Source organism: Aplysia californica, unplaced genomic scaffold (assembly GCF_000002075.1).
Source record: "Aplysia californica isolate F4 #8 unplaced genomic scaffold, AplCal3.0 scaffold00025, whole genome shotgun sequence".
Lineage (NCBI taxonomy): Eukaryota > Metazoa > Mollusca > Gastropoda > Aplysiida > Aplysiidae > Aplysia > Aplysia californica.
Genome location: NW_004797295.1, coordinates 1,685,358 through 1,700,139, shown reverse-complemented (window position 1 = coordinate 1,700,139; position 14,782 = coordinate 1,685,358). Strand labels below are relative to the sequence as shown.

The following is a 14,782-nucleotide window of genomic DNA, read 5'->3' as shown; positions in this document are numbered from 1 at the left end:
TACCTTGTTGCTGTTGCGATCTTTTCAATAAATCGAGTACTTTCCCATAAGAAAAACGTTTATACATAAGTATTAAAATATCGATACTCAAAATTCAGCAGATCGATAATATCACTCGTCAGAATCAGAAGTTCTTCCTGTTCGTCTAGAAACCACAATGTTTTGATGTTTTTGTCTAAATGACTAATGGTCATAATGTTTACCCAAAGCCGAAGGTGGATTATCAAAAGATAGATCTAGCCAACAAGTTGTACCTAGAAATCCAGGATACAGAATAGCCATGGCAACAAGGGCATTACAGAAAAGCTTTGTGTTACCAAGCTTTGTTTGTGTCCTGCTGTATGCTTCCAGTGTTTATTCTACCATACTGTCATACAACAACAAATACTCAAATAAACAATACCCATACTTTGTGTCCGCGGAAGCGGAGAACAACGAACTACTGCACCTACTCTCAAGAAGTCAATCAAGCCTTGATCTGCACAGCATTGTAAAAGATCGTGAACGAAGGTCTCCTGAAGCAAATTCTGACAAGCCTGAGCCTTCTCCTTTTGTGAAAAATGTTACTTTGAATGGGACCACAAACTCTGGATATGCTTATGTACATTGGATCGGCCAAGATGTTAGCCAGGTAATATTGTCATTGTTATAATGATGCAGATCTTCAAGCACTTGCACTAGTTTGTTATGTTTTTGCCTGTGGGTGCTATTGTTGTAGTTCATGAAGCTACAGCAAGCACCTAGCACACCTAGATCTATATAATAGGCCTATGCCTATATGATACTATGGTTGGCCCTACTAATATAGATCTAGATGACGTATTTCGGCCATCTATTAAAAAAATTTTTTGTCGTCTTCCGGGTCTTCCCTCGCCAGTTGACTAGGTCTCACCGTGGCGGGTCCGTGTTGCTGCTTGGGCTCTGTGCGTGTGTGTGTGTGCGCGCGCACTTGTGCATCATGTGTGTGTGTGTGTGTGTGTGTAAAACTTTCAGCAGAAGGTAAATTTATGGTACAAGAATTGCTGAGATTGTTTACAAAAAAGAAAACACAAATTAATAGCCTACAATAAAAACCCAAACAAACACTGCGAGATCTAGTCAACAGTTACTGGCGAGGAAAACACAAGAGTCTTGGGGGAAACCCTGGAAGACCACAAAATTTGATGGTGGAAATACGTCTCATCTCTTTGTTAAGACCAGTCACAGGTGTACTAGGTGCTCGCTGCAACTTCATGTTATTGATTGTAGTTCCTTTGGGAGACTTTAACTTCGAATTATTTTTGACATATTTCAGCTTGGGATGTCAGTCCGCAGTCCAGAGACTTAGAATGTTAGGCGTTTCGCCACATGATATTTTAGAAAAGTCATTGTGACCTTATTCTTATTATAAATTCACCACCCAGCAATGAAACATAACATGCAAAATGGGAATAAAATCCGACTGCACAGTGCTGAAGAAATTTTTTATATATATATATATATATATTTTTTTTTTTTTTTTTTTTTTTGTGAATGATATATTTTTAACTATTTCCGGACGTATTGCCGATATATCGGTGTGAGTCCACTCCCCGTGCGGACATTGCCGATATATGGGCTGTGACAGGGTGCCTCAGTATTGTTTTGTTTTAACCTGATCTGTCGTTTTACTTTTTATTGTCATTGAAAACTTGGAAAGGATTTAGGAAATTAATGAAAACATCTAATTTCATTTTGTCAAAGCGTCGGTTAAGCTTTTAGTGAAAAACAAGTTAAAATTAGTTCTTGTCGTCTTGCATCAACAAAACGATGTAACTGGACTCAGTATAAATATTATTTACTCTTGAATCAAACAAAAATTGGAATATTGCTTTCAAATAAAAAGCTGCACTTTCAGAAATTTATGGATGCTCTTGACCTGTATATGACATGATCATAGCTATACTATGCTGATTTGCTTTCACATGTTTGGTTAATATAATTTTTTACTGTCAACATTTATTTTTCTCATCACCATCGCCACTTCTAACCCTTGTAATGCATACTTGTGTTCAAAATTAATCCTTGTTTCATATTGAAATTGTGAGAAAAAAAACATACTTTTTAACGCTTCGTTGCCTTACGTCGGTACGTCATGAAAATGGGTAATTTTTTGCGCTGTGCAGTACCGTGTATGTCACGGAAGTTGGCAAAAATTTGCTGCCCCTGGTTGCCTATTCAACGTTAGGCCTACATATTATGTATGGCATGACTGTACTGTCGGGACATCACAATCACAACATCTAGAAGACAGACATTGAAAGCAGCAGGAGAGACACAACTACACCGGTGGACGTACGCTTTATTACTGAAACTTCTCTTTTCTAGATTCTGTGACGATTGCATCTAAGACAACAATTACGTAACTGCTTACGCGGCTTGGTTACGAGTTGCCAGTGGTTACCATTGCCAGGTTTCATAATTACAAGGCAATAGAGATGGTTTGCCTAATGGTAATGGACATTACAATAACCTGGCTCTAATTCTTCTCTACGGAGTTTTAGCCACAATGGCCGCTTACATTCATATTCAGGAATAAAAGACGCGCATATTATCAGTACCCAATTTGCTAGTATTTCTTTACTGCTTGGTTTGCAAGCAATCAATAAACGTTGATCTAGGCTTGGGGGCGGCAGCATGTCCTCATAAAAGTAAACATCGAAATGACTTTAACAAGGCAAATAAATTCACTTTTTGACTTTGATTCGAAATTAGGAGTAACATGGGATGAAAAAGAGAATGAGAAAGGTGAAACAGTCAAAGACCAGGTGTCCAAAATGTGTCATGAGAATGCTAGATCTAGACCGTGTGTCCATTAACTCATTTCAGACAGTTCCCGCAACAGATGCGTGACCCCTGCCGCGATGCTCGCGATGGTTCCTGCAGGCCCTGCATAATCAACTTTGGAACTTTTTTTTTCGCTTTACAAATCCCGCCCGCATCGCGTGATCTGTCTCATGCCCTTGTTTGGCCAGTCCTGAGCTATTTAGACTTAGTTTCGTATCTCTGGGGCCGTAAGTTTTTAGTAATTGAAGGTGAAGAACAGTCATCCCAACTGGGGTTGAACTGACCAGAACTCACGCTATATTTTTTCAATACAGCTGATAGTAATTTGACACTCGCGTTGAAGTAATAGTCGAAGAAGTCACATGAACAAGAATCTCATAATTTCGCTCTTTTCGATACTTCTGTTTGTGTAACTAGTTCTAGTGCCGCAGAATTTAAATTTAATGTGTCTAATAGCTCTAGAACCCTGGATATGTGCCCGAACACGGCCTGAGTTGTAGTTTTAGTGCTAGTTCTAGCACTAGTACTGATGCTGTTGTTAGCGCAACGAAATCACAAAATCGTGCCCTACATCTGTCTCATGTAATTCAGTGTATGGGTCTGAATCAACGCACAGCCCAGCTTTTATATTTTCACCAAATACTCACACATGCATACAAATCAAAACAGAACACTTTGAACTTTTATTTTTGTTGTTTTTGTGAATTTCATTCTATCTGTCACATCTCTGGAAATTTTTCAGAAAATCAAATTCATGCCAATTTGTTAAAAAAATCATAAAAATTAAAATATTAGACTTCTAGACAACTTAAGTTTTTTGTATTAGATTAAGCTTGAATGTAACTTTATTGTGTCAAAAATAATTACAATCGGGTAATTCTGAGACGGCCGTGCAGCCCCGGCATTGAGAAGAATGGGATTGACGTGATGCTAGCGTGTCATATGAGGCAATTAGAAGGCAAACCAGGTGGTGACTCCTGAAACAGAGTCATCCTGCCTCCAGGTCGGGGGTTGAGTCACGAGGCTAACAGCCTCTCTCGTAAAAAGAGCCTGTTACAGAAACACATACAAGCAAAAACCATTATCTCTGCTTGGCTGGTCGTGGATCTTCTTTGAATGGAGAGTTTGTGACGCAAGGCAATGAAAGCCGGAAGGAAGCTGCTGGGCAGAAGCCTCCACCATCATTCAAGTCCAAGTCTCTTCGGATTGGCTCGTGGAACGTTTGGACCCTTTATGAGGCTGGAAAAACTGCACAAGTCCTCCAAGAGATGCACCAATACTAACTACACATACTGGGAATCAGCGAGACCCACTTGAACCAGTCTGGACAAAAGTGAATGAAAGAGGGGGAGCTTTTCATTTATTCAGGAAATGACAGTGATGGACCTCACAGGGAAGGAGTAGGGATGATCTTATCCAAAGCAGCTCAAAAGACATTCAGGGGCTGGGAAATGCATGGTCCAAGGATCATCATGGCCTCATAAGGAACCAGGAAAGAACTCAAGGTAAGAGATGGTAGGAAGAAGGTTATAAACATGAACGTCATACAAGTGTACGCTCCAACCAATGATGCAGAAGAGGGCAATAAAGATGACTTCTACAACCACCTGCAGAGTGTGATCGACAAACTTCCTGGTAAGGGCATCAACATTGTCATGGGAGATCTAAATGCAAAGATAAGTTCGGACAATAGTCACTATGAGGCAGGCATGGATTAGGAGAGGCAAATAACAATGGAGAAAGGTTCCAAAACTTCTGTACATTCAACAACCTGGTTATTGGAGGAACAATCTTCCCACATAAAAGGATTCACAAGGCCACTTGGGTCTCCCCGAACCTCAAAACGGAAAACCAGATTGACCATTTCTGCATCTCCCGAAAGTTTAGACGCTCACTGGAGGACGTCCGAGTCTTACGAGGAGCAGACGTCGCATCAGACCACCATTTGATCCTTGGAAAGATGAAACTGAAACTGAGAAGGTATGCACAAGTCACAACTGGAAGTAAGCACTCTGAAAGACTCAGTAAAGAAGAATGAGTTCAAGTTGGAACTGAAGAACAGATTTCAAGCCCTTCAAGATCTGGATGAATTTAAAGTCAACGAACACTGGGACAAGATAAAAGAGGCAGTGAATGCAACTTGCCAAAACACTTTAGGACCCAAAGACAACACCAGGAATGAATGGATTTCACAGGACTCTCTAGACAAAGTTAAAAGAAGAAGAGAGCTGAAGGCCCAAGTCAACAACAGCCGTACCCGAACTGAGAAACTCGATGCACAACAAGAGTACGCCGAAGTAAACCAGGAGGTAAAGAATTCCATTAAGAAGGACAAGAATACCTACCTGAATGGTGTGGCCAAAAAGGCAGAGAAAGCAGCAACTGACAGGCACTTGCGGATTGTACACCAGACAACAAAAACTCTTTCAGGTAGGTTCAGCAAGCCCACTCTACCAGTGAAAGACAAAGAGGGAAAGACTATTTTCAACCCAGAGGGGCAACTTAACAGATGGAGAGAACACTTTGATCAACTCTTGAACAGACCACCTCCAGAAAACCAACCAGAAATTCTTCCAGCCAGAAATTACCTCCCAATAGTTATGGAACCACCTTCAAGAGAGGAAATTGCAGCTGCTATAAAAACACTGAAGTCCCACAAGGCAGCTGGTCCCGACCATATACCACCGAAAACCCTTAAGGCAGATGAAGATACGATAGTGGAAATTCTCTATGCTGTATTTGAAAAGGTTTGGCAAAAGGAGGAAATACCATCAGACTCAGACTGGAAGGAAGGCCACCTAGTCAAGCTGCCAAAAACCTCAGCAATTGTAACAACTACAGAGGCATTACACTCCTGTCCATACCTGGGAAAGTCTTTAACAGGATAATCCTGGAGAGAATCAAGCTGGCAACAGACGAGAAGCTCCGGGGAAACCTGGCAGGATTCAGCAAAAACCGATCTTGTGTGGACCAGATCGCTACTCTGCGCATCATTGTTGAGCAATCGCTTGAATGGAATTCACCACTCGTGGTCAACTTCATTGATTATGAAAAGGTGTTGACAGCGTGAACAGGGAAACTCTGTGGAAACTCATGCAGCATTTTGAAGTACCTGACAAAATCGTCAAGCTTGTGAAGGCCACCTATAATAGAACAAACTGCCAAGTCTTCCACAAAGGACAACTCTCAGAACCATTCCAGGTACCGACAGAGTACGACAAGGATGCTTGCTCTCACCTTTTCTCTTCATACTGGCAATTGACTGGGTCATGAAAGAAGCCACCAGAGGCAAGCATAATGGAATACAGTGGATCCCTTGGCAGCAGCTGGACGACTTGGACTTCGCAGATGACCTTGCACTGCTCTCTTACACACATGCTCAGATGCAAGAAAAGACCAAGGAACTCAACAGCCTATCAAGGAGTGTTGGCCTACGTATACATCCAGGCAAGTCAAAAGTAGTGAAGCTAGGAAAAGTTTCAAGCCCTGCTGTGACAGCGGAAGACACTCCCCTGGAAGAAGTGGACTCCTTTACCTACCTCTGAAGTGTCATTGATGGTAAAGGTGAAACCGAGGCAGATGTTAAAGCAAGAACCGCCAAGGCAAGGTCAGCATTCAATCAGTTATCAAAAGTCTGGAAGGCAAGCAACATCTCACTGCGCACCAAGATTCGACTTTTTAACTCCAACGTCAAGTCTGTGCTCCTCTATGGCTGCGAAACTTGGAAGACAACAAAGACAGTACTGAATAAAGTCCAGACTTTCATCAACAGATGTATGAGGAGTATTCTAAAAATTAAGTGGCAGGATAGAATAAGAAATGAAGAGCTGTGGGAAAGGACAGGACAAAAGGGTATAAAAGTAAAAATAGGACTAAGAAAGTGGCGATGGATGGGACACACCTTAAGAAAGCCCCAGCGGAAACATCACAAGACAGACACTGCAGTGGAACCCACAAGGAGCACGAGGCAGGGGTAGGCCATGGGAAACATGGAGGAGATGCACGGAAAGGGACATGAGGAGATGAAGCTCACGTGGAACGAGCTTGGAAGGATAGCCCAGGACAGAGATAAATGGAAGGAGCTTGTGTGTGGTCTTTACCCTGCCAGGGGTGAAAAGCATTGATGATGATGATGAATTCTGAGAGTTGGGGTGGTGTTTGGAAATACTCCCAAAAACCCCAGTCTTCAGCTCTCGTGACTGGTGAAAGGGCCCAGTAGTCAGTGAGTTAAAACTGAGACATCAGGCTGCTGTCCTGGGTAGCGAGCTCAGCTGAAATTCAGTGCTGACAGTAGGAATGCATACCCCTGGCAGCGAAAGGGTTAAAAATGAAACTACTAGGCTTACACCTGGATTGGTAAGTTCACTTACTAATCCCAACTGCCTTTCATTATTATTATTAGCCGCTACTAAACTCTGAACCTTCTACATAATGTGGGTCAGCATTGCATTGCTGTCATGGTTTTCAGCACTAGAAATGTCTTGATCCGATCTGGCCCATGTCCAAAAGTTGGAAAATGTTGCAAGGTTGTTTGCCATCATGCCAAAATTCATTTTGGGTCATCCGGAAAAAATTATTAATTTTGTTTGGTTATCAAGATTCGTAACTCAAACAATGCTCAATTGATTCATAAAGACAATAGTTACATACCCCTCAATATTATTTTACTTTCACCCGCATCTCATGCTCAAGTATTATGGATAGAGACTTTTCTTGTTCATTTTATTTTACACAAACTTTATATCAGTCGCTTATCAATATTTTAAAAGATATTTTTATGGGACCAGCTCCGAAACACTTTGGGTGATAAGATTTTTTTTAAAGGAAGCTTGAATGTGAGGGGCTGACAGTGAGTGAGCCACGCCTTAAGCCTATGGTTAATCATGTTCAACATACACTTCGTACAGAGATTAATGCTGAATATTAAATGTATTTTATGGTTTTAATTTGCAGGCAGAATCCTAAATCAACCTCCTATTTCAAATTGTACGCAGAGCACGGTATATATAATATATATTCAGGCTACATTTATTATCAAATTATATCCTTAGTATTTTCCAGGTTATTATCTGTGTATAGTCTTTCCCTTTCTTGTACACAGTCTTCTCCAATAGTTCCTGCCCATTTGCACAGCTGCACTTAACAGCCTCCTCGTGTTCACATTGTTTCGCGCTTTTAGTGAAAGTATGTGTTGACACACACTCTGTGCTAGAAACAAAGCTAATCTAGGTTATGTCAGTCTTTTTAAAAATCATAGTCAAGCCAACCATTGAAGAAGGAAATGGTTGCAGGAACAAGCAGTGTGCCTGGCTGGGTTTAGTCTGAACTCAAGCACTGCATTTTTTACTGGTCGGTCTTACAAGGTTGAACTCAAGGGATGCATTTTTTTATTTTTTTTGGTTAAGGTTAAATTCCACACTGGGCATTGTACAATTAAAACAGTTTTTTATATGAAGTTTCTCTTTCATTGACAATAGACTATCACGTAAAAGCTTAGACACATAGACTGTGATGGATATTAAAATTATAGTTCATTTATGGTTTCAGTTAGTTTACACACTAACGTTTGTTTTCTTCTGAATTGGGTTGTTTAATTTAGAATTTACCCGAGCAGCCAGAAGAGCCAGACCCTCTCCTCTTGGATTTTCATTAAAAAAATTTAATGCGATGGTGTCTTGATTAAAATTAATTGCTACAATTGCACACCTCATCTTTAAGATTTTCTCTTTTTCCAATGAAAGGATTACTGTACATCATGTCTTGCCTTGGATCAGGAGACTGAAAAAAAACCTAATGCAAAAAAAAGTGATACACCCCCTTGACTGTCAGAACACAGAACAATACTTGGACATTTTTTATTTTATGAGAGCACCTATACTATGCCTTTGAGCATGGGAATATACCCCCTCCCCCACTAATTATTTTAATTGCAAATGAATAAATTGAGTCCCCCAAAATTAACTAAAAAAAGAAACAAACCAACTGATTGAAATCATAAATGAACTATAATTTTAATATTGAGAGAAGCATATGGTTGACCAAAACCTTTTGACACTTTATTTTCAGGCTAATGGGATGGTCATGATAATTATTTTTGTATAAAAATGCAAAATCCTGAGTTTCAGTTTCCCTTGGTTGAATTTTAACTTATCTCTGAAATTCTAAGGGGAGTGCAAGGGAAAGAGAATAAAATCTATAATCATGTATGATGAGAAGTATACGTAAGTATGCGATTAAAAAGGGCTCCAGATAAGATAAACTTTGGAATATTCCATACTTCTTATAAGTAATGTGGGACTTGTCGGAACTTGAACTGCTAAAAATCAAAACATCAGGTCACATCTATGCATGACATAAATGTTGAATTTTTATTACTAATAGCAGAACCATTTCAGTATGTTTCCTTAATTCAAGAATCAGTGTTATTTGAAATTTTGGGCTTGAAAGTTGCAATTGTTATCTTTGATATACTTGAAGAATAGTAGAAGTGAACATAACTATTTTTTCGTGAAAGGCCATGGGGGCTCCAGTGGCTAAGTAAGTAGTGAGTTTAGACTCAAGTAATGTCAAGCAAGTGTCGGTGACATGGGGAACAGATAGGTGGTCACTGGGTTGTGTCCTTGAGCAAGACACGACAACCCTAGCTAAAAAATACAGGGTGCTGCACAGTGGCGACTGACAATGGCATGGTTGTAAACTGTTCTGTATTTGTGTAATATTGTGTAATTATGTATGTATTTGTACATGTATTTATTTTATGTATGTATGTATTTATAATACGCATATATATATATGTATGTATTCATGTATGTTTGCCATTGTAAACCAAAGCGCCCTTCTGGGACAAATAAAAGTGTAATCTATATTAATTCAGCTAGATTTTAAAACAAAGTAAAGTTGTGAGGCAGATGTTCTAGATTCTGCTGTTTGATTTAATTCAGTATTTCCAGGAGAAAAATTCTTAAGTTTATCAACTGGGAAAAAAAACTCCTGAGAAAGTGTTTTTCCCTAAATATCGTCTCAGTATTGGACTGGCGTGCTTCTCAAGTCGAGTTAATTTTGTCAAGTACAATTAAGATATGTTAAGAATTTATTGATCTCCACAAAGTTCACAAAGAAAAATTTGTTGCAGCTTGGTACACACAACACACACAAACACACACACACACAAACACACACACACACACACACACACACTCGTCAGCACACACACACTCTCTCTCTCTCTCTCTCTCTCATATACGCACACACACACACACACACACACACACACACACACACACACACACACACACACACACACACACACACACACATATACATGCTTACATGCACAGACGCCGAACACAAAGAGTCAATGAAATTGTGTCGATGCCCGAAGATACCTTGTTTATTCAGAATATTTTCTTTCTCAGAAAATCTTTGTGTTGACTTTTCGTCTGGACTCCTCAAGTGGAAAAAGCCTTGTACTTGACAGTCAAGTATGGAGGTAGGGTGGCCAATTATGAAAAAATGTTAAGTAAGGAAGGACTATTATAATAATACTATGTGTTTATACAAGTACTCAGTTGTTCGAGATATTCTTTTACAGATATCGGTTGTGCTAAATATTGCTGGTGATGCTTTATATGTTTTTGTTTCTTCCATTCATTGCTGTTGTATTTATCTGATTCTTTTTATTTATTTTCAAGGTCTGACCTAATATGATAAGAAGACAGTAAAAGTTTTAGACCTTGGTGACTGACTAATTAACCTAGTTGTATTCAATGTGTTAAAATCATGTTAATGGGCTGACAATTACATGTTCATGCAGTATTGGTCTCCTGTCTTTGTCCTGTGTTGTTGGTGTTTGTGTTTAAGTTTTAGTGTATGAGAAAAATCAATGAACTGCACTCTATTGTAGTGTCCTTTGCAGTTACACCATTTTCTTTCATTAAGAGTGCAATCTTGACTTCACCCTTCGGTTTATTGTTATCTTCAATTACTTGCTCCGTGTTGCTAAAATAGATGACAGTCAAATTCTTTTCTCTTTTACAGTTGTCTTGGTAAATTAGCAGAGAGAGATTTTTTTGAGGGCCACACTCTACTTCTTAGCTCCAAAATCTACAATAAAGTTATTTTTACTTGTTTTTCCTTATTTTCTCAAAGTATTCCATTCAAGGATTAAAAATATGCAGTTTTGGGAATCATTATTAGTTACACTAGACTCAGACCCGTTCTACAAACGGTAATATAGTGATAGAAAGCCGAAGATAAAATATTTGTACCGGTACCTGATTCATTGCTGTAGGACCTCTGTGTAGACAACATTGCTGGTATATGCACCATCTGGAACTCCGTCCCGGGCTGCAGGTCTGTTTGCATGTATCCTAATAGAGTCCCTGGACCCAACACTACTCATTGCGACATATAATTGTCAATGTGAAAAAAGTCGCCTTGTAAAGAAACCCCTATGTTTTTCAAAGTCTGTCCCTGAGCTTTGTTGGCAGTCATTGCAAAAGCAGGTCTAACAGGAAATTGTTTCCGTCGCATATGGAAGGGAAATATGTTGTCTGAAGGCATGAGGTGAATCCTTGGGATGAAAAGTCGCTTTCCGGCATGTGGACCGCAAGCAACGACTACATCAATTACATGTTGATGAAGGTGTTGAACCACATATCGAGTCCCAATGCAATGGCCATTTGTGAGATCCAAATTTCTCAGCAACATGACAATGTCAGTTTGTGAGGTGGCATACCTGACGGACATAGAAAACTGATAAATTCGATGGGGTATTGGTGTTCATTTTCTTCCACCGAATCACTGCTCCTGTAGACTTTTTTTTCTCCAGGAAAGGACTGCATGATCATGTAGTTGATTCTGTCTACTTCTGTGTTGGTGGGACAGATAATGTAGCAGGAAGCCAGCCAGTCAGGATTTGTGTTAGACTGCATGTTACAGAAGACAAAATTTATCAACTCTCGTTCGCTTATCACAAACTCCCCGATTTGCTTGCATACATTGTGCTTGCCATCACCAATGTTCAGTAGATAGTTGGAGAAATCAGCAGTCTCACCTGTAAGCAAAACCCTCATGTTTCTAGTCAGTCTGAGCACATTAACATGCTCCCACAGATATGATGATTTCAGGGTTGCATTGACTATCTGTGATCTTGAGCCTTGGCGAACTACTGATAGTATTTGGCGCCTGTCACCCAACATCAGCACAGTCAGCCCACGGAACAGAGAGTTATTCCCACATGTCCTGAAGTGTTCGGTCTGTGGCTTTAAAGATGTATTTGTGGCCCATTGATACTTCATCAATGATGAGCAGCTCTGTTTGGCATAATAAATTGCCACTGGCATCTCGGGGACTCACACTGCTCATGGACTGTTTGTTCACACACACAGGTATTTTGCATCTGCTGTGTAATGTTCTGCCATTTGAGAGCAGAGTTGTTGCAATGCCTGACAGAACTGTAGCAAGGGTGATCTTCTTAAAAGAATGGACAACCGCAAGAATCAGGTAATCAGGTTTATAGTGTGGGTCTTCCCAGTCCCTCCACTTGCCTCCAGGGCAAATATCTTGCCTCGCTTCTGTACAACTGACTCTATCACAGCATCATACACGACCTTTTTTTCTTCATTAAGCTTTGGGTACTCTTGACTCACCTTCTCTCTCAGGTTGTTTGTGTCAAAATTTAAATCGTCGTGGACAATTCTTGGTTGTTCTCCCTCAGCGTGACTATGTTCTGCAGGTGGCAGCTGAAAGTCTTTATGCTGATTCAACCCACCATTATCAAGAATGTGCTGAAGTTGTAACGACACTTAGTTCTCAATCTTCGGATTCAACTCTGTGACCTTGTCTCTCATCATGATGTCCCGGCACAGTTCCAATTTGTGCTTGTGCCAAAATGAGAGAGGATCAGCTGGGCAACAATAGATGAGAATGGTTGTAAAGGCAAGACGTAACTGGGGTCCAAATCTTATGGGAGATGCTACTTGCATTGCTGCATCCTTCTCAGTGTCACCATTGAGCAGTCCAAGTTGGTTGCATGCGTCTTGATTTGATGTGCAACTTGATCCATTTACTCGATGAAGCACAATATGGAATGGAAGTAGTTCTCAGTCAAAAAAACTAATATTCCGTTGGCCAATAGAAGCAGCTGAAATAGAACTATGTGGCATACACACACAACAAAACACAAACGGCACTTCTGTTCTTGCTAACTACTGCATAAAAGTACAAATCTGTCGCACACACACGACAAAACACAAACTGCACTTGTGTCCGTGTTAACTACTTTGAAAAAGTAGAGGTCTGTGGCACACACACGACAAAGCACAAATCGCACTTCTGTTCTTGCGAACTACTCACATGCACGAAGAAGCACAATATGAAACGGAAGTAGTTCCCAGTAAAATATGAAATGACTAATGGCAGAGTGAAAATGTCTGAGAGCTTCGATGTACAGGAAAAACATCAAACCTGAAAAATCAAAAGGTAGTTTCCAAACTTTGAAAATATGCCCACGTAACCCTTTGGGGCAATTCTTGTCTGAATCATAATTTTGTAGATTTTATGGGCACCTGTGTTAAAAGTTTTTACTGACCCCACAAACCTGCTTAGCTCCATTATAATAAGATAATCACACAAATGGCAAATTAGAGTGAAACCGGGCTAACTGAAGGACCATTTTCAAAAGCAAAAAACTCAAAAACCATCCATGCTATCTATGAACTAATTACATATTTGTACTTTGCTCACTAATCTTAAGAAAATGACGCTAGCTTTTCTTAAAATTGTGAATATTAATAATTTTATTACTTTTAGAAAACTTGCATATTAGCGAATGACGAAAATAGTTTTAAAACAGCAGAGTAAAAAAATTGTTAAAATTTTTTTTTTAGAGCTAGCATCATTTTATTTGGAATTGCATGATGCAGTTACCCTCCAAATTTAATGTCTTATTCTTGAATGTTTTTTGAGTTTTTAGCTTTTAAAGCCAAAAAATGAACATTTTGCAGAAAGGAGCAAAAACATCTCAAAATTGCTCTAAAGTATTGTATTGGTTCATAATGTTACAAACGTAAGGGAGCTATCTATTTGAAATAGAGCTTTGGGAGTATTTTCCTTCGATTAAGCACATCATTTTCTAGGGAAGTTTCTTAAAAACCAAAGAACATTGTTTTGACCCAAACTGGACCCCAAAAACGCATGTGTGACCTTAAAATTTTTAAAATCTTTTCTTTTTGTTGACTTTCTCTAGGTCCAGTGACTATGGCTCAACATTCACTTTACAGAATGATAAGTTCCAAGCAAAAACAAACATTTCACTTTTCTACACCTTCGCGACCAATTCAAGCAAGGTAAGTAGTAGCCTGTCTGTAGTCATGTCAACAAAGACAAGGCTAGAGAAACATTTGAGTAGAAAGCGTACACTGTGGTATCTAGTTAAAAAATCACATTTCAAGTTGCTTTTGGGGATCTCAGGAAATGAGGCACTTGACATCGTTTACATTTGTATCTTATGCTATTTGGTTTGGGCGCATTTTTGAGAGGTGGCTGAAACATTTTACTCTCTATTGTTCATTATGGTGAAGGAATGATGTTGGTCCTAGCTTGTCTCTGACCGCCTCATGATTGGCTAGATAAAGTGTTAATTGTTAGTGAATGCAATTGCTTCTTAGTCTTAGTAAGGCAAGAGTAGAACTGTATTTTTACTAAGTCAAATAAGACACTGTAAGATGGGTGGAGAGAGAGAGAAAAGGGCAGAGGGATATGGCTGCATGAAAGTTTGATGCTCTCAGGCTCTTCTTATTCTTGATGTCACAAAGCTATGCCCACTTCCAAGCACAAGGAGCTCGTTGGCCAGTCTTTAACTACACCCTTCAACGGGGGCATATAAGAATGCATGTGAGCACTGGCTTTTCATGTCAATCACTTAATGCTTTTGATTGGCTTAGGTGCTTCTTCCTTTCCCATGAACATTCTGACC

General features: G+C 39.6%; 1 protein-coding gene across 1 annotated transcript in view; it reads left to right on the top strand.

Annotated features, from left to right (window-relative positions):
• The first annotated feature begins 94 nt into the window (after positions 1-94).
• LOC106013516 (VPS10 domain-containing receptor SorCS3) overlaps positions 95-14,782 on the top strand; it is a 28,506-nt gene continuing 13,818 nt past the window's right edge. Inside the window, exons 1-3 of the mRNA XM_013089462.2 lie at positions 95-631; positions 10,221-10,294; positions 14,054-14,153. Of these exons, the coding sequence (XP_012944916.2) occupies positions 281-631; positions 10,221-10,294; positions 14,054-14,153 (525 nt within the window). The 5' untranslated portion in view covers positions 95-280. The remainder of the gene's footprint in view (positions 632-10,220; positions 10,295-14,053; positions 14,154-14,782) is intronic.